This window comes from Temnothorax americanus, unplaced genomic scaffold, assembly GCF_048541705.1.
Source record: "Temnothorax americanus isolate GAGA-0224 unplaced genomic scaffold, ASM4854170v1 Scaffold20, whole genome shotgun sequence".
In the NCBI taxonomy this organism is placed as follows: Eukaryota; Metazoa; Arthropoda; class Insecta; order Hymenoptera; family Formicidae; genus Temnothorax; species Temnothorax americanus.
Window position 1 is genome coordinate 1,716,469 of NW_027509339.1, and position 12,572 is coordinate 1,729,040.

Sequence of the window (12,572 nt, forward strand, 5' to 3'; positions counted from 1 at the left end):
CACCTTCCTCCGTCGCTTTCGGTTATTTTCGACCCCCGAGATGCTCTCTTTTTCTCCCTCTTCGATCTCTCCCGCTATTCGGCGGATTTCCTGGCAATCGCGCGCGGGAAAGCCTCACCCGCGTGTCGTTTTCGAAAATCTCGTCTACGCGATCCGATCGTGAGCCTGATCAGAACACGTCGCCAATCGCGCAATTTATTTTCAACAAAAACATCGCAAAAAGATCTAAAAAGCTTCTTTTCTTCTTTTTTATTTCAAACATAATATTTGAGCGACTGACGTGCGAAACACAAAATCGCATATAAATCGCGCGAATTTTATTAAAATTTCCGCGGAACGTATTTTGCAAAAAACAATAACTGTGATCAAAAACTTCAGCCGCTTTGCACTTAATTAATTTTACTGATTTTTCGAACATTTTGCATTATATATTACATATTACAAAATTATCTGAATTTTTGAGATTCCTAAGCTCTCTTTATTCTAACTTTTGATACTTTTCTCTTTTATATTATTCACTACTATATTCATTACTATACTGTTACTCTAAAATAAATATGAAACACATCAGGAAAGAGAGAAAATACCAGAGTCGAGAGCGTAAATCATTCGTGAAAAAAATTGAGCATTTCAACATTTTCGCGAGTATACGTGTAAGATGCCAATGTGTTTTCGCACATTTCACGCGCAGATTATAAAACTTGATAACTTGAAGACAGTTTCCGTAACTTAGGCCAGTATTCATAGGCCGGTATTCATAGTTATTTAAGACCGTCTTAAGTTCAGTCTTAAGATGTCATGAACCAATCACAGAGCCGTATTAGCATCTTAAGACATTACTTAAGACAGTCTTGAATTAAGATCTGACTATGAATACCGGCCTAAGAATCACTCGTTCTTCAGCGCAGTCTTTTTGAAAATATTAATATCAATAATTGCTATATATAAAAGTGTGTTATATTGATAAAATTATTAATAATTAATCATTTATATTCTACATTAAAAAAAATCATTATTTGCAAGAAAATATAGATTTCTTTAAATTTAGTTTTTTTAATTCAAAGAAGTATCATAGGTAGATATGATTTTCAAGAAAATATTTTAAACTCTTTCTTAATTGTACCTAATATATACTTCTTTGAATTAAGGAAATTAAATTCAAAGAAATATAGTTTCTTGCAAATAATAAATTTTTTTAGTGTACACAAAACTATCAACTTAATTCGTTGCGTACATACCTAACAATTTTTTCGTTCGACGCGTTCATCAAAAGATCCACGTTTAATAATTATCCCCGAGTGTTTTTTATCTTGCTAGCGATTCGAGGGACGGAAATTGACTGTATATCCACGTAATATCCACATTCGATAACTCCGAGAAGTTACGTTCGTGCCGACTATTTGGCGCAACATTGTTAAGCATATTCTACGCCGCGGAGAATTGAAGGGCCGCCAGCGCGTTCGCAGCCGGTAAATCGTAACGTTTTGTGTATAACGTAGGCCGCTCTCGCTAACGCAAACGAAAATAAATCAGTCCGAAGTGGCATCGTGCTTTCGCCTTGTTTCCACAGTCTGTTCCGGCTTGTGTTCCGACGGCGAAACGCGATATTACGATTCCCACGACAATTTATATAGCGTTCGATTCATTGATACTGCCATTGAAAAAACGCCTGAGATCAGAATCGTTGTAATAACGATGTTATCAGTGGACAATCTACGTTTATCAGCAGACAGATATTACCATTGTTACGAAATATGTCTTTATCCATAATTTGAACGCGAGGTATATGATAAGTGATAATTTTGATGATAAGTGAAGATTTTCCAAAATAGAAATAATAGATGGATAAAGCAAACTTGATACGAGATGAATCACTTGATAGGTGAAGATATTCTGATGATATAATTGATAAATTAATAAATTTCTTTCTCTGACTCTCTCTCTTTTAACAATAATAACTCGGATACATCCCAGATAATCCTTATGAAATGGAAAAGGATTCACCTTTTCAAATTCTTTACGATATCGTGTAAATTGTTCGAAATGAATTGAAAAAGAATTCCTTTTTGATATTTCAAAAAGAGCGCTACTGCCCCGACGCGGCTACATGTGTCAATACCTTAGCGTAAGAAAAAATTCTCACGTGCTAGGATAAAATCCAAACACTGAGGGTCACTTCGCCCAATTAAGTTAATCGAAGTTCGAGCGAAATTGCTTTGAGTTGACTGATTGTGAATGCGATCCACTAGTCGCTTCAAACGCTTCAAAGTATCATTTTGTCATTGTTTATTTGATAAATAACAAGAATGAAATGTTTCCAAGAGCGTTTAGAGCGAGTGGATCGCACTTACTTCATTCTAATATTTTTCGTGATACCTCCGAGATATCATACAAAGTGCGATCCACTTGACGCTATAAATGCTTTGAAGCGTTCTCCTTCTTCTCCTTCTTTCTTCATTGAAAGAAAGGAGAAGAGGAATGGCAAGATGCACCAGTACATTTTATGTTCTTTCTGATACAGAAACTGGATCAGAAGATTTTTGATAAATCATGAAGGATTCTTTCTTATCTTCTTCAGATACAAAATAGCGCTCAGATGAAGCTCCATTATTGGAATAGTATAATATCTAAGCATAATATCGAATTTATTGCGAATTCTTATGGAGTAGAAAAAAAAATTTCTTTTGTATTTGAAGAAGGACTCAGAATTGATGACATAAAAATAAATTACTTTTGAACTTTTAAGAGTCATTTTAGAACAGAAAAATGATACGGAAAAAGAATTAATTTCATAAATCGGGAATTTAAAAAGAATTCTTTTCCAATTCTTCTTGCTCTCTATCTGGGAAGATAAGATTAATATGCCTCTTAAAAAATATATTAATTAAAAATTATGAGTTTAGTATATCTCTGAAAAGATATATTAATCTCACAATTACTCATAAAATTGAATATTTTGTTAAAATTAAAAAAGAAAGAGAGCGTTCTCTTAAAGAAATACAAAAGATAAATAAAGTTCCGTCATCTCGTGCCCCACATTGCTTCTCGAAATATCCATTTATATATCCGAAGATATTTCAAAGTAAGCTTCACCCCCGGAACAGATGGTCGCGACGAGCGCCGATAGTTTCCGTTTAAGAACGTCAGTCATCGCGCAGCGACTTCAAACTCTGATTAATGGCAATGGATGATTAGATTAATTCGATCGACAGAATTGTTTAAAGTCAAATTTTTGTATGATCCATTGTCCCTAATCTTTTTTCTCTTAAACAAAAAAAAATTAATAATTTTATGTTAATAAAATAGTATACTTGATAAGTTGATCGTCAATTAAGTTAACCGGAGTTTAATCGAATCCTCAAAGTAAATATAATTCTAACGTCAAAATTTTACACAATAATATATAATTTTACCGTTAATTACTTATTCTCAGGGCGACTAAACTCCGATTAGTTTAATCAGCGAGATGCCTATATAATTTAAAAGCAAAATTTCTTATTATATAATTTCGTTTTTCTTCCAATCTTTTTTCTATATGTTAAACAACAACAAAATTAATAATTGTATCCATGTTAAAATAGTACAGAGTACAGATACTGCGCTACTTCATAAGTTGCTCGCCGATTAAGAGTTCATCGGAATATATAAGTAAAGCAATTAAATTTAATTCCTATATAATTGATATTTGAGAGCCACGATTCTCTTTTGACGATTCTTCCAATCCTCATCTCAATCTCTCTTTCTCAACGACTTATTTCTTATTGAACTGATTATTCGCAGGTGATTCGACATATTATTCACGTCGTTACCCTGCGATATTATATGAGAGCTGCTATATAATATGAAATTACAGTGTTCAGTTGCTAGCAACTTGCGCGAGACTAGCAATTCGTACCATCTCGATTTCTGCATTACCGCGTCTCGAGAAAGAGATTCGTGTCTGCAACCAATTGTGCTGCTGCGCGCGTTCGGCGGGATCTCACCTTCTTACAATTAATACACAGACGCGATATCGTGTGGCTTGTCTAAAAATTAAAAAAAAAAAAAAAACCGTACGTTAATTATAATCTTGCGTAGCCATTAATCTCTCAAGGAAACATGTTTTTCTGCAACCCTTTCTCCCGTATTGAATATCAATATCGTTAACGATTTCTCGCGGAGAAATAGTATCCGCTACTTAATTTTGATTATATCGATGTGTCATGCTTTCGCTAGCGATAATTTACGCTCAGTAGTTTGAGCATAATTATGGATGTATCTTTAGGGTATGTCCTTCAACGATGCGAAACGTGAGGGCTGAGTAATTTAACATGGTGTAGTATAGGGACTAATTCTCGCAACTGCCCGATGTAGGGCGATTTCGACCAAATCCCTATTAACTTAACGATTAACTTTAATCAATATCTATGATGTGTTATCTTGTAAATGTGGATAAAATTATTATTTTATTTGTAACATAAAAAAAAGATTAGCGATTTCGGGTTGTATTCGTAGTCCAAATAACATTTATAGGGGTGACTCCGATTAACTTAATTGGTAATTAAGACTCTTATCCAGTGATATCCATATATTTTGTGAACATCAATTATAGAATTATTATTTTTTTGTTTAAAGATATGAAAAAGAAATTAGATTAAAAAAAAAGAGCAACGAATATCGTACACTTGATGGAAATTCCGTTTTAAGCAATTCCGCCGGTTTAATTAATCGCCATAATTAATTAATCAGAATTCAGTTCGCGCACGCTTTAGATTGTTAAACGCATTATTTTCGCTGTTCTCCGTTTGCCGAAACAAACTATATCATACATGATGCGTAAAGGGAAACTAATTATGCAGTTAGAAATTCTGATCGGATCGATTCCGCCGGGTGAATTAATTGCCGATTAAAGCTAATCGGAGTCGCCGTCGCGTCGGTTCGATAATAAAGAAACTATAGATTTTTTTTTCGCGAAGAATAAAATGGGTTAAGTAAAAGAGATCAGCCTATCCGTCGATACGTCCGGGTGACCGAGAAGAGACAAGCGCGCGGCGCGTCGGCGACGCCTTCATTTTCCACGGCGGTTCTCTCCGCCGGCGGATCTTGTGCCGCACGCAACACGACGGCACGACGGGATGTTGTCGTCGAGGATGAGACATACTTCGTCATCGGGGCGCGCGCGAAAGAGGCATATGGCATATACCGCATATTATGTTTGCAGTCCATTTTTTCGCGCCGGAGGGAGGCCGGGCAGGGCTCGCATTTCCCGCCGTTGGGAAGAATGGAAAATCAATAATCGCAATCGCCCTTACCGACTCTCGCGCGGCGCGGCGCGGCGCGGCTGGCGGCGGCCCACTCATCTCTTATTATGCTTGCTTCTTCTCCTCCCTCCCAACCTGTCGGTCGCTCATGCTCCGCCGCGGCGCTGCCGCGTCGATCGCGAACGACGAACGACGCGCTACTTCACGCTCTCGTTCCCTCGCGCTCGCGCGCGCGCGCGCCGATCTACGCGTCTCTCTCGCTCCTGCGGCGGCGCGGCTGTCGTTACCTCCATGTTACCTCCACCGCCGCACCGACTGACTCCACATCGTGTGGCGCGCCGCAGCGCTGCCAGCAGTGCCAGTCCGCCGTACGCGCCCGCCATTGAGGACGACCGCCATTATAGATTCCGTTGTGAGTGACCGAGTCCTGTTGGCGATTTGCGACTTCGCGACTTCCCACACGGAAAACTCCGTCGCGCGTCTACGACCTTAACGCCGTCGCCTCCGGTCCCGTGCAATTGCCGCGATTGCCGCGAATTCGCGGAGGGCGAGACGGAGACAGAGCGAGGGAAACGGTGGGAGAGGAGGGGAAAAAAAGGGAGTCGAACAGATAGATCGCGCGGGCGGACGAGTGAGCGAGCGAGCGAGCGGCACCCACGGCCGGAAAGGGCGCACGATGAAAACGTACAGCAGGAAAAAGGGCGACAGCCCGAGCAACGTGATCATCCACGTGAACGAGCTGTGCCGGCTATGCCTGGCGAAGGAGGAGGAGATGGTGCCGATCTACGACGACGAGACCGTGCCGATGCCGTTGCGGATACTCTCCTGCGTCAACATCGAGGTGGGTCGCGGGCAGCGAGGAAGTTACACGTTTACGCGCGCGAACGCGATCGCCGGACCCTTCGTTCCGTCGGAACGACACGTCGTCGTTGTCGTCGTTGTCGTCGTCATGCGTCGCAATTCATCGCATATATTCGATTGGACAGCGGGCGATAATAATCGGCGGCCGGGAGCGGCTCATCGAAAAATAGGAATCTAGTTTATCTCTCTGCGCATCGCGCGCGCACGGCGTCCTCTCGCGTTATCTCCTCCCCCCCTCCTCCTCCTCGCCGCGTCGTGTCTCTTCGTGCGCGTATACGTTCACATACCATGGTACGAGAGAGAGAGAGAGAGAGAAAGAGGACGTGTACATATGTATGCGCCAACGTCACACACCGATCCGCTCGGCGCGTATGTGCGTATACGTACGCGTGCGCGCGCGAATGACGCCGAACACGAGATGGGATACGTTGCGCGAGGCAACTACCGGCCTTACCGAGTTATCGACGAGCTATGGGCGATAGGTATATAGCGGTGCCGGCCTTTTATGCGCGCCGCCTCATTACAGAGACCTAGAACCGCGCGCGCGAAAGCAGGCATTCCGCTTACCTTACGGATTTATAGAGATCTGTAATTTGTTGGCAGTATGTCGGACGTGTAGCGTCCTCGCCGTATAGCGACGTAAAGATGTAATCCTCCTTCGGGGGAAGCGCGCCGTCTAGAGACGCGATATATATTGTCCTCCTCGAGCGGCGACTTCTCTCGATGTCGACATAAAATTGCGGAGGACGCCCGGGCTTCTTGACGTTACGAGATTTTTTAATGTTTTAAAGACCTTCGTATATCAGCCTTTACTAATATTGTACTAATGTTCATTTCCAAGAATGTAGATTAACACTTTAATCTCGGTTTAACTTACTTTTTTTATCTTTTTCTGGTGGTTTCTAAGAATTAAAAAATCTATAACGGAGTAGAAGTGGACATTACTACACTATTAGTATGTACTATACAAGAGATCAATAATTGTTCATCAATAATAATTCATAAATAATTTATATTGATATAAATAATAAGGTATATATTTTGATGTTAAGCTCTATCTATTAATCTTTGGCGAAATCAATTTGGCGAAAGTGAAAAGGAAAGTTCTAGCGCAGTCCAGTATAGCGACAAAAAACAGACCCCTATGTCAGATCTTATATTTAAGATCGTCTTAAGCGCATCTTTATGCTGTACGATTCATTTCATTGGCTACGGAGGATTTGAAAGATGACCTTAAGACAACCTTATATATGTATAGGATCTGACTATGAATACCGATCTGTAATTATAATTGAAGATAATAACTCTCTTGGGCACCTACGATGTTTCAGGTTTACGAGCAGGATGGCCTGCCTAACATGATATGTCATCCCTGCAAATATCAGTTGGAGAAATCCTATCAGTTCAGAAAAAAATGCCAGGCCGCGGACGCCAAGCTCAGAAAGCATATGAAGTTGATACAGCAGTTGACCGGGCAAGACGAAGAAGGCGAGAACCAGGATAGCAATAGGGACGAGTCCAAAGAGTCCACAGGAAAATCCAAGCAGGTTAAGCAGCTGTTGGCCGATCTAGTTGCGACTAAAGGCGACAGTGGCCAGACCGACGGAGATCCCATCGAGGTGACGGAGGAGGAACTCGTCGGCGGCTACATCCTGGGTGTGTATTACCGAGGAGTTTGTTTCGCTGCATCACCGCTCTGGACCTTTCGCTCTAAATCTTCCAAGCTGGTTTCGTTACAATGACAATTTTTGTGGGAAGGGATTGTAAGGTCCTTGCCCAATTTTTACTTTGGAGGCTTGTATTTTAAATAGGTTTCCGTTCCGCGAAGAATAACGCAATATCGTGATTTATTTATCAGTTAACTTGGGATTAAGTTCATGTTTCGCAGTTTTTGTTTTTATCAGAATGGAGTATTTCCTTACCCAAAATTCCTATTGTCATATATGCGGGGCGTCAAATCCGGGAATCGAACACGGATATTTTGACAGGTGACTGTTACAGCATTGAGCTAGTCGACACCTCTAGATCGGGAAGACGATGAACATTGAGAAATGTCTACAAGTATTTGGTTTATATACAGGGCGTATCTAAAGGTTGTTGCTAAAGTTAAGGGGTGTATAGAGGAATTGGAATAAAACAACTTTCGATCGGGAACTCGTGTTCTCCGAAGTAATCTTGAGTCGGTACAAGTCTGTGAGTGTAAGGAACTACATTACAGACATACCTTACCTTTACAGGTTTGTATTGACTCAAGATTACTTCAGAGAATACGGGTTCCTGATCGAAAGTTGCTCTATTCCGACTCCTCTATACACGCCTTTTTGGCAACAACCTTTAGATGCACTGTGTATATGTATCGTCGTTTAATACGCAGGAATGAATTCCGAAAATCCGGAGATGGAGGAAAATGTCTCGGAAGATCCGGAGAACATCACATTGGTACCCGCTGAAGAACGAACGGCGAAGGCGCGATGCACGATAAGGACGACGCGCATCAAGCAGGAGCAGGAGTCCGATGACGAGGCGGAGGAGGTGCAGAGAGCGATCGCGAATGTCGATCACAAGAATGTTTACATGATGGAGGTCACCAGCAACAATGCCAATCAGCCCGACTCGTTGAAGTTACAGCCTTTGGGTGATACGATCGGTAAGGAATGTACGAGAATATGTTTTTATTTGTAACAAAAAATAAAAGCAAAATACGATTAGAAATTACAAATGGCAAATGTGGATTGTAGTCGATGGTAATCCGGAAATGAAGGTGTTTAAATGTGACAAGTGTCCAAAAGCGTTCACCCGAAGAATAATGCTGAAGAGTCATCAGTCGGTGCATTCCACGCAGAGAGGATTCACATGTCAGGCGTGCGAAAAGTGGTTCCCGACCAGATCCGCGTTAGTGAGACACGAACGCACACATACTGGTTCGTATCGTTTCGTACTAATCTCATTCGATAGTAGAAAAAATCTAATTCTGTATGAATAGCCTTACCACTATTCTCAGTAGAAATAGTCGCGTAACGTACGTTTTAATAGCATTGAAAAATGCGTAATTATTGAGTTTATTATAGAAATATATAATCAATGTTGTCTCTGTCTATACTTACAGGCGAGAAACCGTTTGGTTGCAACATCTGCCACCGTGCTTTTGCGCAAAAGGAGATTTTATTCCGACACTTAATGACACATTCTGGCCAAAAACCGTTCCAATGCCAGCACTGCGAGAAGAGCTTCACGCAGCGAGAGGCACTTAAGGTGCACATGCGCCGGCACCAGAAATTAAATCCGAATGATATTCAGCTACATCATTGTCAGCTTTGTCCAAAAGCATTCTGTCACGCGTCAGGTCTCAGCAGGCACTTGGTTACGCATACTGGTAGAACGTACAAGTGCGTCGAGTGCGAGAAGACCTTTACGGATAAGAGCTCGCTGCTGAGACACAGTCGTATCCATGCGCCCAAGAAAATCATAGCAAATTGAGCAAATGTCTTGCTCAGTTTGTTGTGATTTTCCTGAGTTTAGTGGATATGAACAGTTTCTTTGAACCGGCATCTATGTCGAAATTAAACCTGCGGTGAATACTGTCGATATTAAGACCTGGTCTCTCGCCGCGACCATGTTAGATCGTGACGTTAGAGGCGAGAAATGACACGCTGAGAATTCTTGCGTGCCATTTCCAAATGAAAAGATTATGGTATAAAATAATACTTCAGATTATTTCAGCTTCAAACATACTCCGAGGTTTATCCCTTTCCCGTGACAGTTAATAAGTCGTAAAATAAATGTAACAATGAATGTACGAAGTCTAGTCATGTAGGCTTAAGCGCAAGCGCATGATTAGGCTTCGTATTATATTTATTTTATGGCTTTTTATTAACTGTCTAAAGAAAGGAACCTCGAAGTATTTTTGAGGTGTGCTGAAATGATAAGTATTATTTTATGCAAATATCTTTTCATTTGGAAACGCAAGAATTCTCAGCGTGTCATTTCTCGCCTCTGACGTCACGATCTAACATGGCCGCGGCGAGTATACCTCTTAACGAAAAAAATCTACAGATTTTCGAAGAGTTTATATGGTTATTTTATTGAGATGGGCTTAGTTGTATAATCATTATACAGGGTGTTTCTTAAGTAAATACAAAAAATTGAAGGGGATATTTTAGGCTTATTTTAGGAATAGAAACTCTTATAAATGTATATCTTAAACTGCTTTGTTTCCAAAATACAGGGTGTCAAAGTTGTGAAAAAAATGTGAGAATTTCGACAATCTGGAAAACGTTTAAAGGTATTTTATTCAAATATAGTATGCGTGATATTAAGAACCATTTTCCAGTACCGATAAAACTAAATAATTTTTAGATCTATCAGGGGCATGCGTATGGGTAATTTTATATTCTTGAGTGACTTTTTACGTACAATTCTTATGCCCTAGCAGACCACGCGCCATTACTTTCGGACATAACGCAGTCTCAACTAAAGTCATATATATATGTATGGATTAACTTGGATATTTACAATTTTACCGAATTTGGAAAGATGAATATTCAATTGTGTTATATTGTTTAAGCTTTGTGGAACCTTTTTCAGTTCCAGAGAGCAATTGGCCGGGTTATGCACTACTCTCTGTTTCGGTCCCAGACGATTAAAATCAAACGTTTGTTTGCGTTTCAGCGGATTGCTCTGGGTGTGGGTTATTTCCGACGAATTTGTGTGGGGAATAACCGGCACACTGATCAGTTCTCTTTGCCCCCTGCCGTAAATCTCAGGCGCAGGTTGCGGATGTCTACCCCATGGCATTCGTGGCTCCATGCTAGGTGCGTCCGGATTATATTCCATATTAGAATGGTGGTTTCTTAAATAAGGTGGTGGTAAACTGGCAAGAGGGAGATGTGGCGGTGGTGGATTACCGTTAGGACCCTGCGGTGGTTCTGGTACCGTGGCCACTGGAACTGTTCCTGGAGCTTGAGCACTATGCGGTCCGAAACTCAAAACACGACTAAGTACCACATTTTTCAGTACAACTGGGTCTGTGACGTGATCATAGGGACAGAGATCTCCCCTCATGCAGTATCCCTTTTCGTCAAAGTCTTTGCAACGTCTCTTTGCTTGTTGTTGAAAGGAACCTGTCTGATTATTCCGTATACTACGCGCGACAGCGACAACTCTTTGTATCGATTGACTAGTCGTAGACAGCCTCATGTCTACATCTCCGTGATTACTATCTTAAATTGGTGTACCACCACCAGGACTTCCCTCGATTCGATCCGTTCTATCTACCTCTATCCTTTCGAAGCGATCGATCTTCTTCCGTTCTATTGATCTTGAACGCGATATATATATATATATATATATATATATATATATATATATATATACATCCCGTAATTTTCGCATATTTGTTTATTCCGAATTTCTTGGGTATATTTAATATAATTAAATTGATATCAATTTACTTGTGTGATTGTATCGTTCTGGCTTTGGTCGAGACTGCGTTATGTCCGAAAGTAACGGCGCGTGGTTTGCTAGGGCATAAGAATTGTACGTAAAAAGCTAGTCCTGACTGATTACGGCGTTTTCTCCCTTTTTTTGTACTTAAAAAACACTCTGTATGTAATTAGTATATTTAACGTTAAGAAACATTAAACATACGTTTATTTTAGTCACCCTTGTATAAATATGAGCGAATCTTATAATTGGGGAAGTTAACCCAAATCATGTATTCGAATGAAATGTATATACGAAACGAAATTTGAAATACAAAATTGTAAGTAAAGAATACATTAAAAATTTAGACTGATATAAAGTTTTGAAAATATAAGTTACATTTAAATGTAATAAAACAGATACTACGTAATGCAACATGCAAAATGAAAACATGTATGAGCAAATATTCAATATCTCGTTCACTTGATTGCAACTTATACAAGAATGATTAAAATAAATCCAATAATTAATATTTTAAGTCCCGAACATTTCTTTTATTCAATTGATAAGGTTTTTTTCTTTGCGTGATTGAATTATAGCATATAATTTTTTTTTTAATACTAAGTGTAATTTGAATCAGGTATGTGCAACGTATTAAAAATTTAAATTACGTCACATAGCTAAATATAGCATAACAGCAACAACATTGAATGCATTAGTATAATTTTAGCTTTCCCTTTAAGGCAATGATCATATTCTTATATATAATTTTTATATTCGGAAGATCACATATGATTATGTATCACGTACCCCTTTGCGATGTAGAATTTATAACTATTCATAATTGATGTATATAGTTCTAAATATAAAGCTATAAATTAATGGAATTATGTCATTCATGTGCACATAAATGCTATTTTATTACAACTATCATCCTTATAATCACCTAGTCTAAATCTTCTAAAAATCTATATTTTATGCTATATATATAGCCATTCATATATTGAAGTCCTATTTAAACAGTGTGGGGGAGAATATTTAAAAGGAGAG

The 12,572-nt window shown here is 39.7% G+C and overlaps 1 protein-coding gene across 2 annotated transcripts; it reads left to right on the top strand.

The window, feature by feature from the left end:
• The first annotated feature begins 5,578 nt into the window (after positions 1-5,578).
• LOC143897507 (uncharacterized) lies at positions 5,579-12,404 on the top strand. 2 transcript variants are annotated; one of them, XM_077406219.1, is made up of 5 exons: positions 5,579-6,081; positions 7,433-7,757; positions 8,476-8,757; positions 8,840-9,022; positions 9,208-12,404. In XM_077406219.1, the coding sequence occupies exons 1-5, from the start codon at positions 5,917-5,919 to the stop codon at positions 9,576-9,578; spliced, it is 1,326 nt and encodes a 441-aa protein (XP_077262345.1). In that variant the 5' UTR covers positions 5,579-5,916; the 3' UTR covers positions 9,579-12,404. The 2 variants fall into 2 exon arrangements, with proteins under 2 accessions (XP_077262345.1, XP_077262346.1); XM_077406220.1 differs by having other exon boundaries at positions 5,580-6,081; positions 8,476-8,748; positions 9,208-12,060.
• Positions 12,405-12,572: the final 168 nt, after the last annotated feature.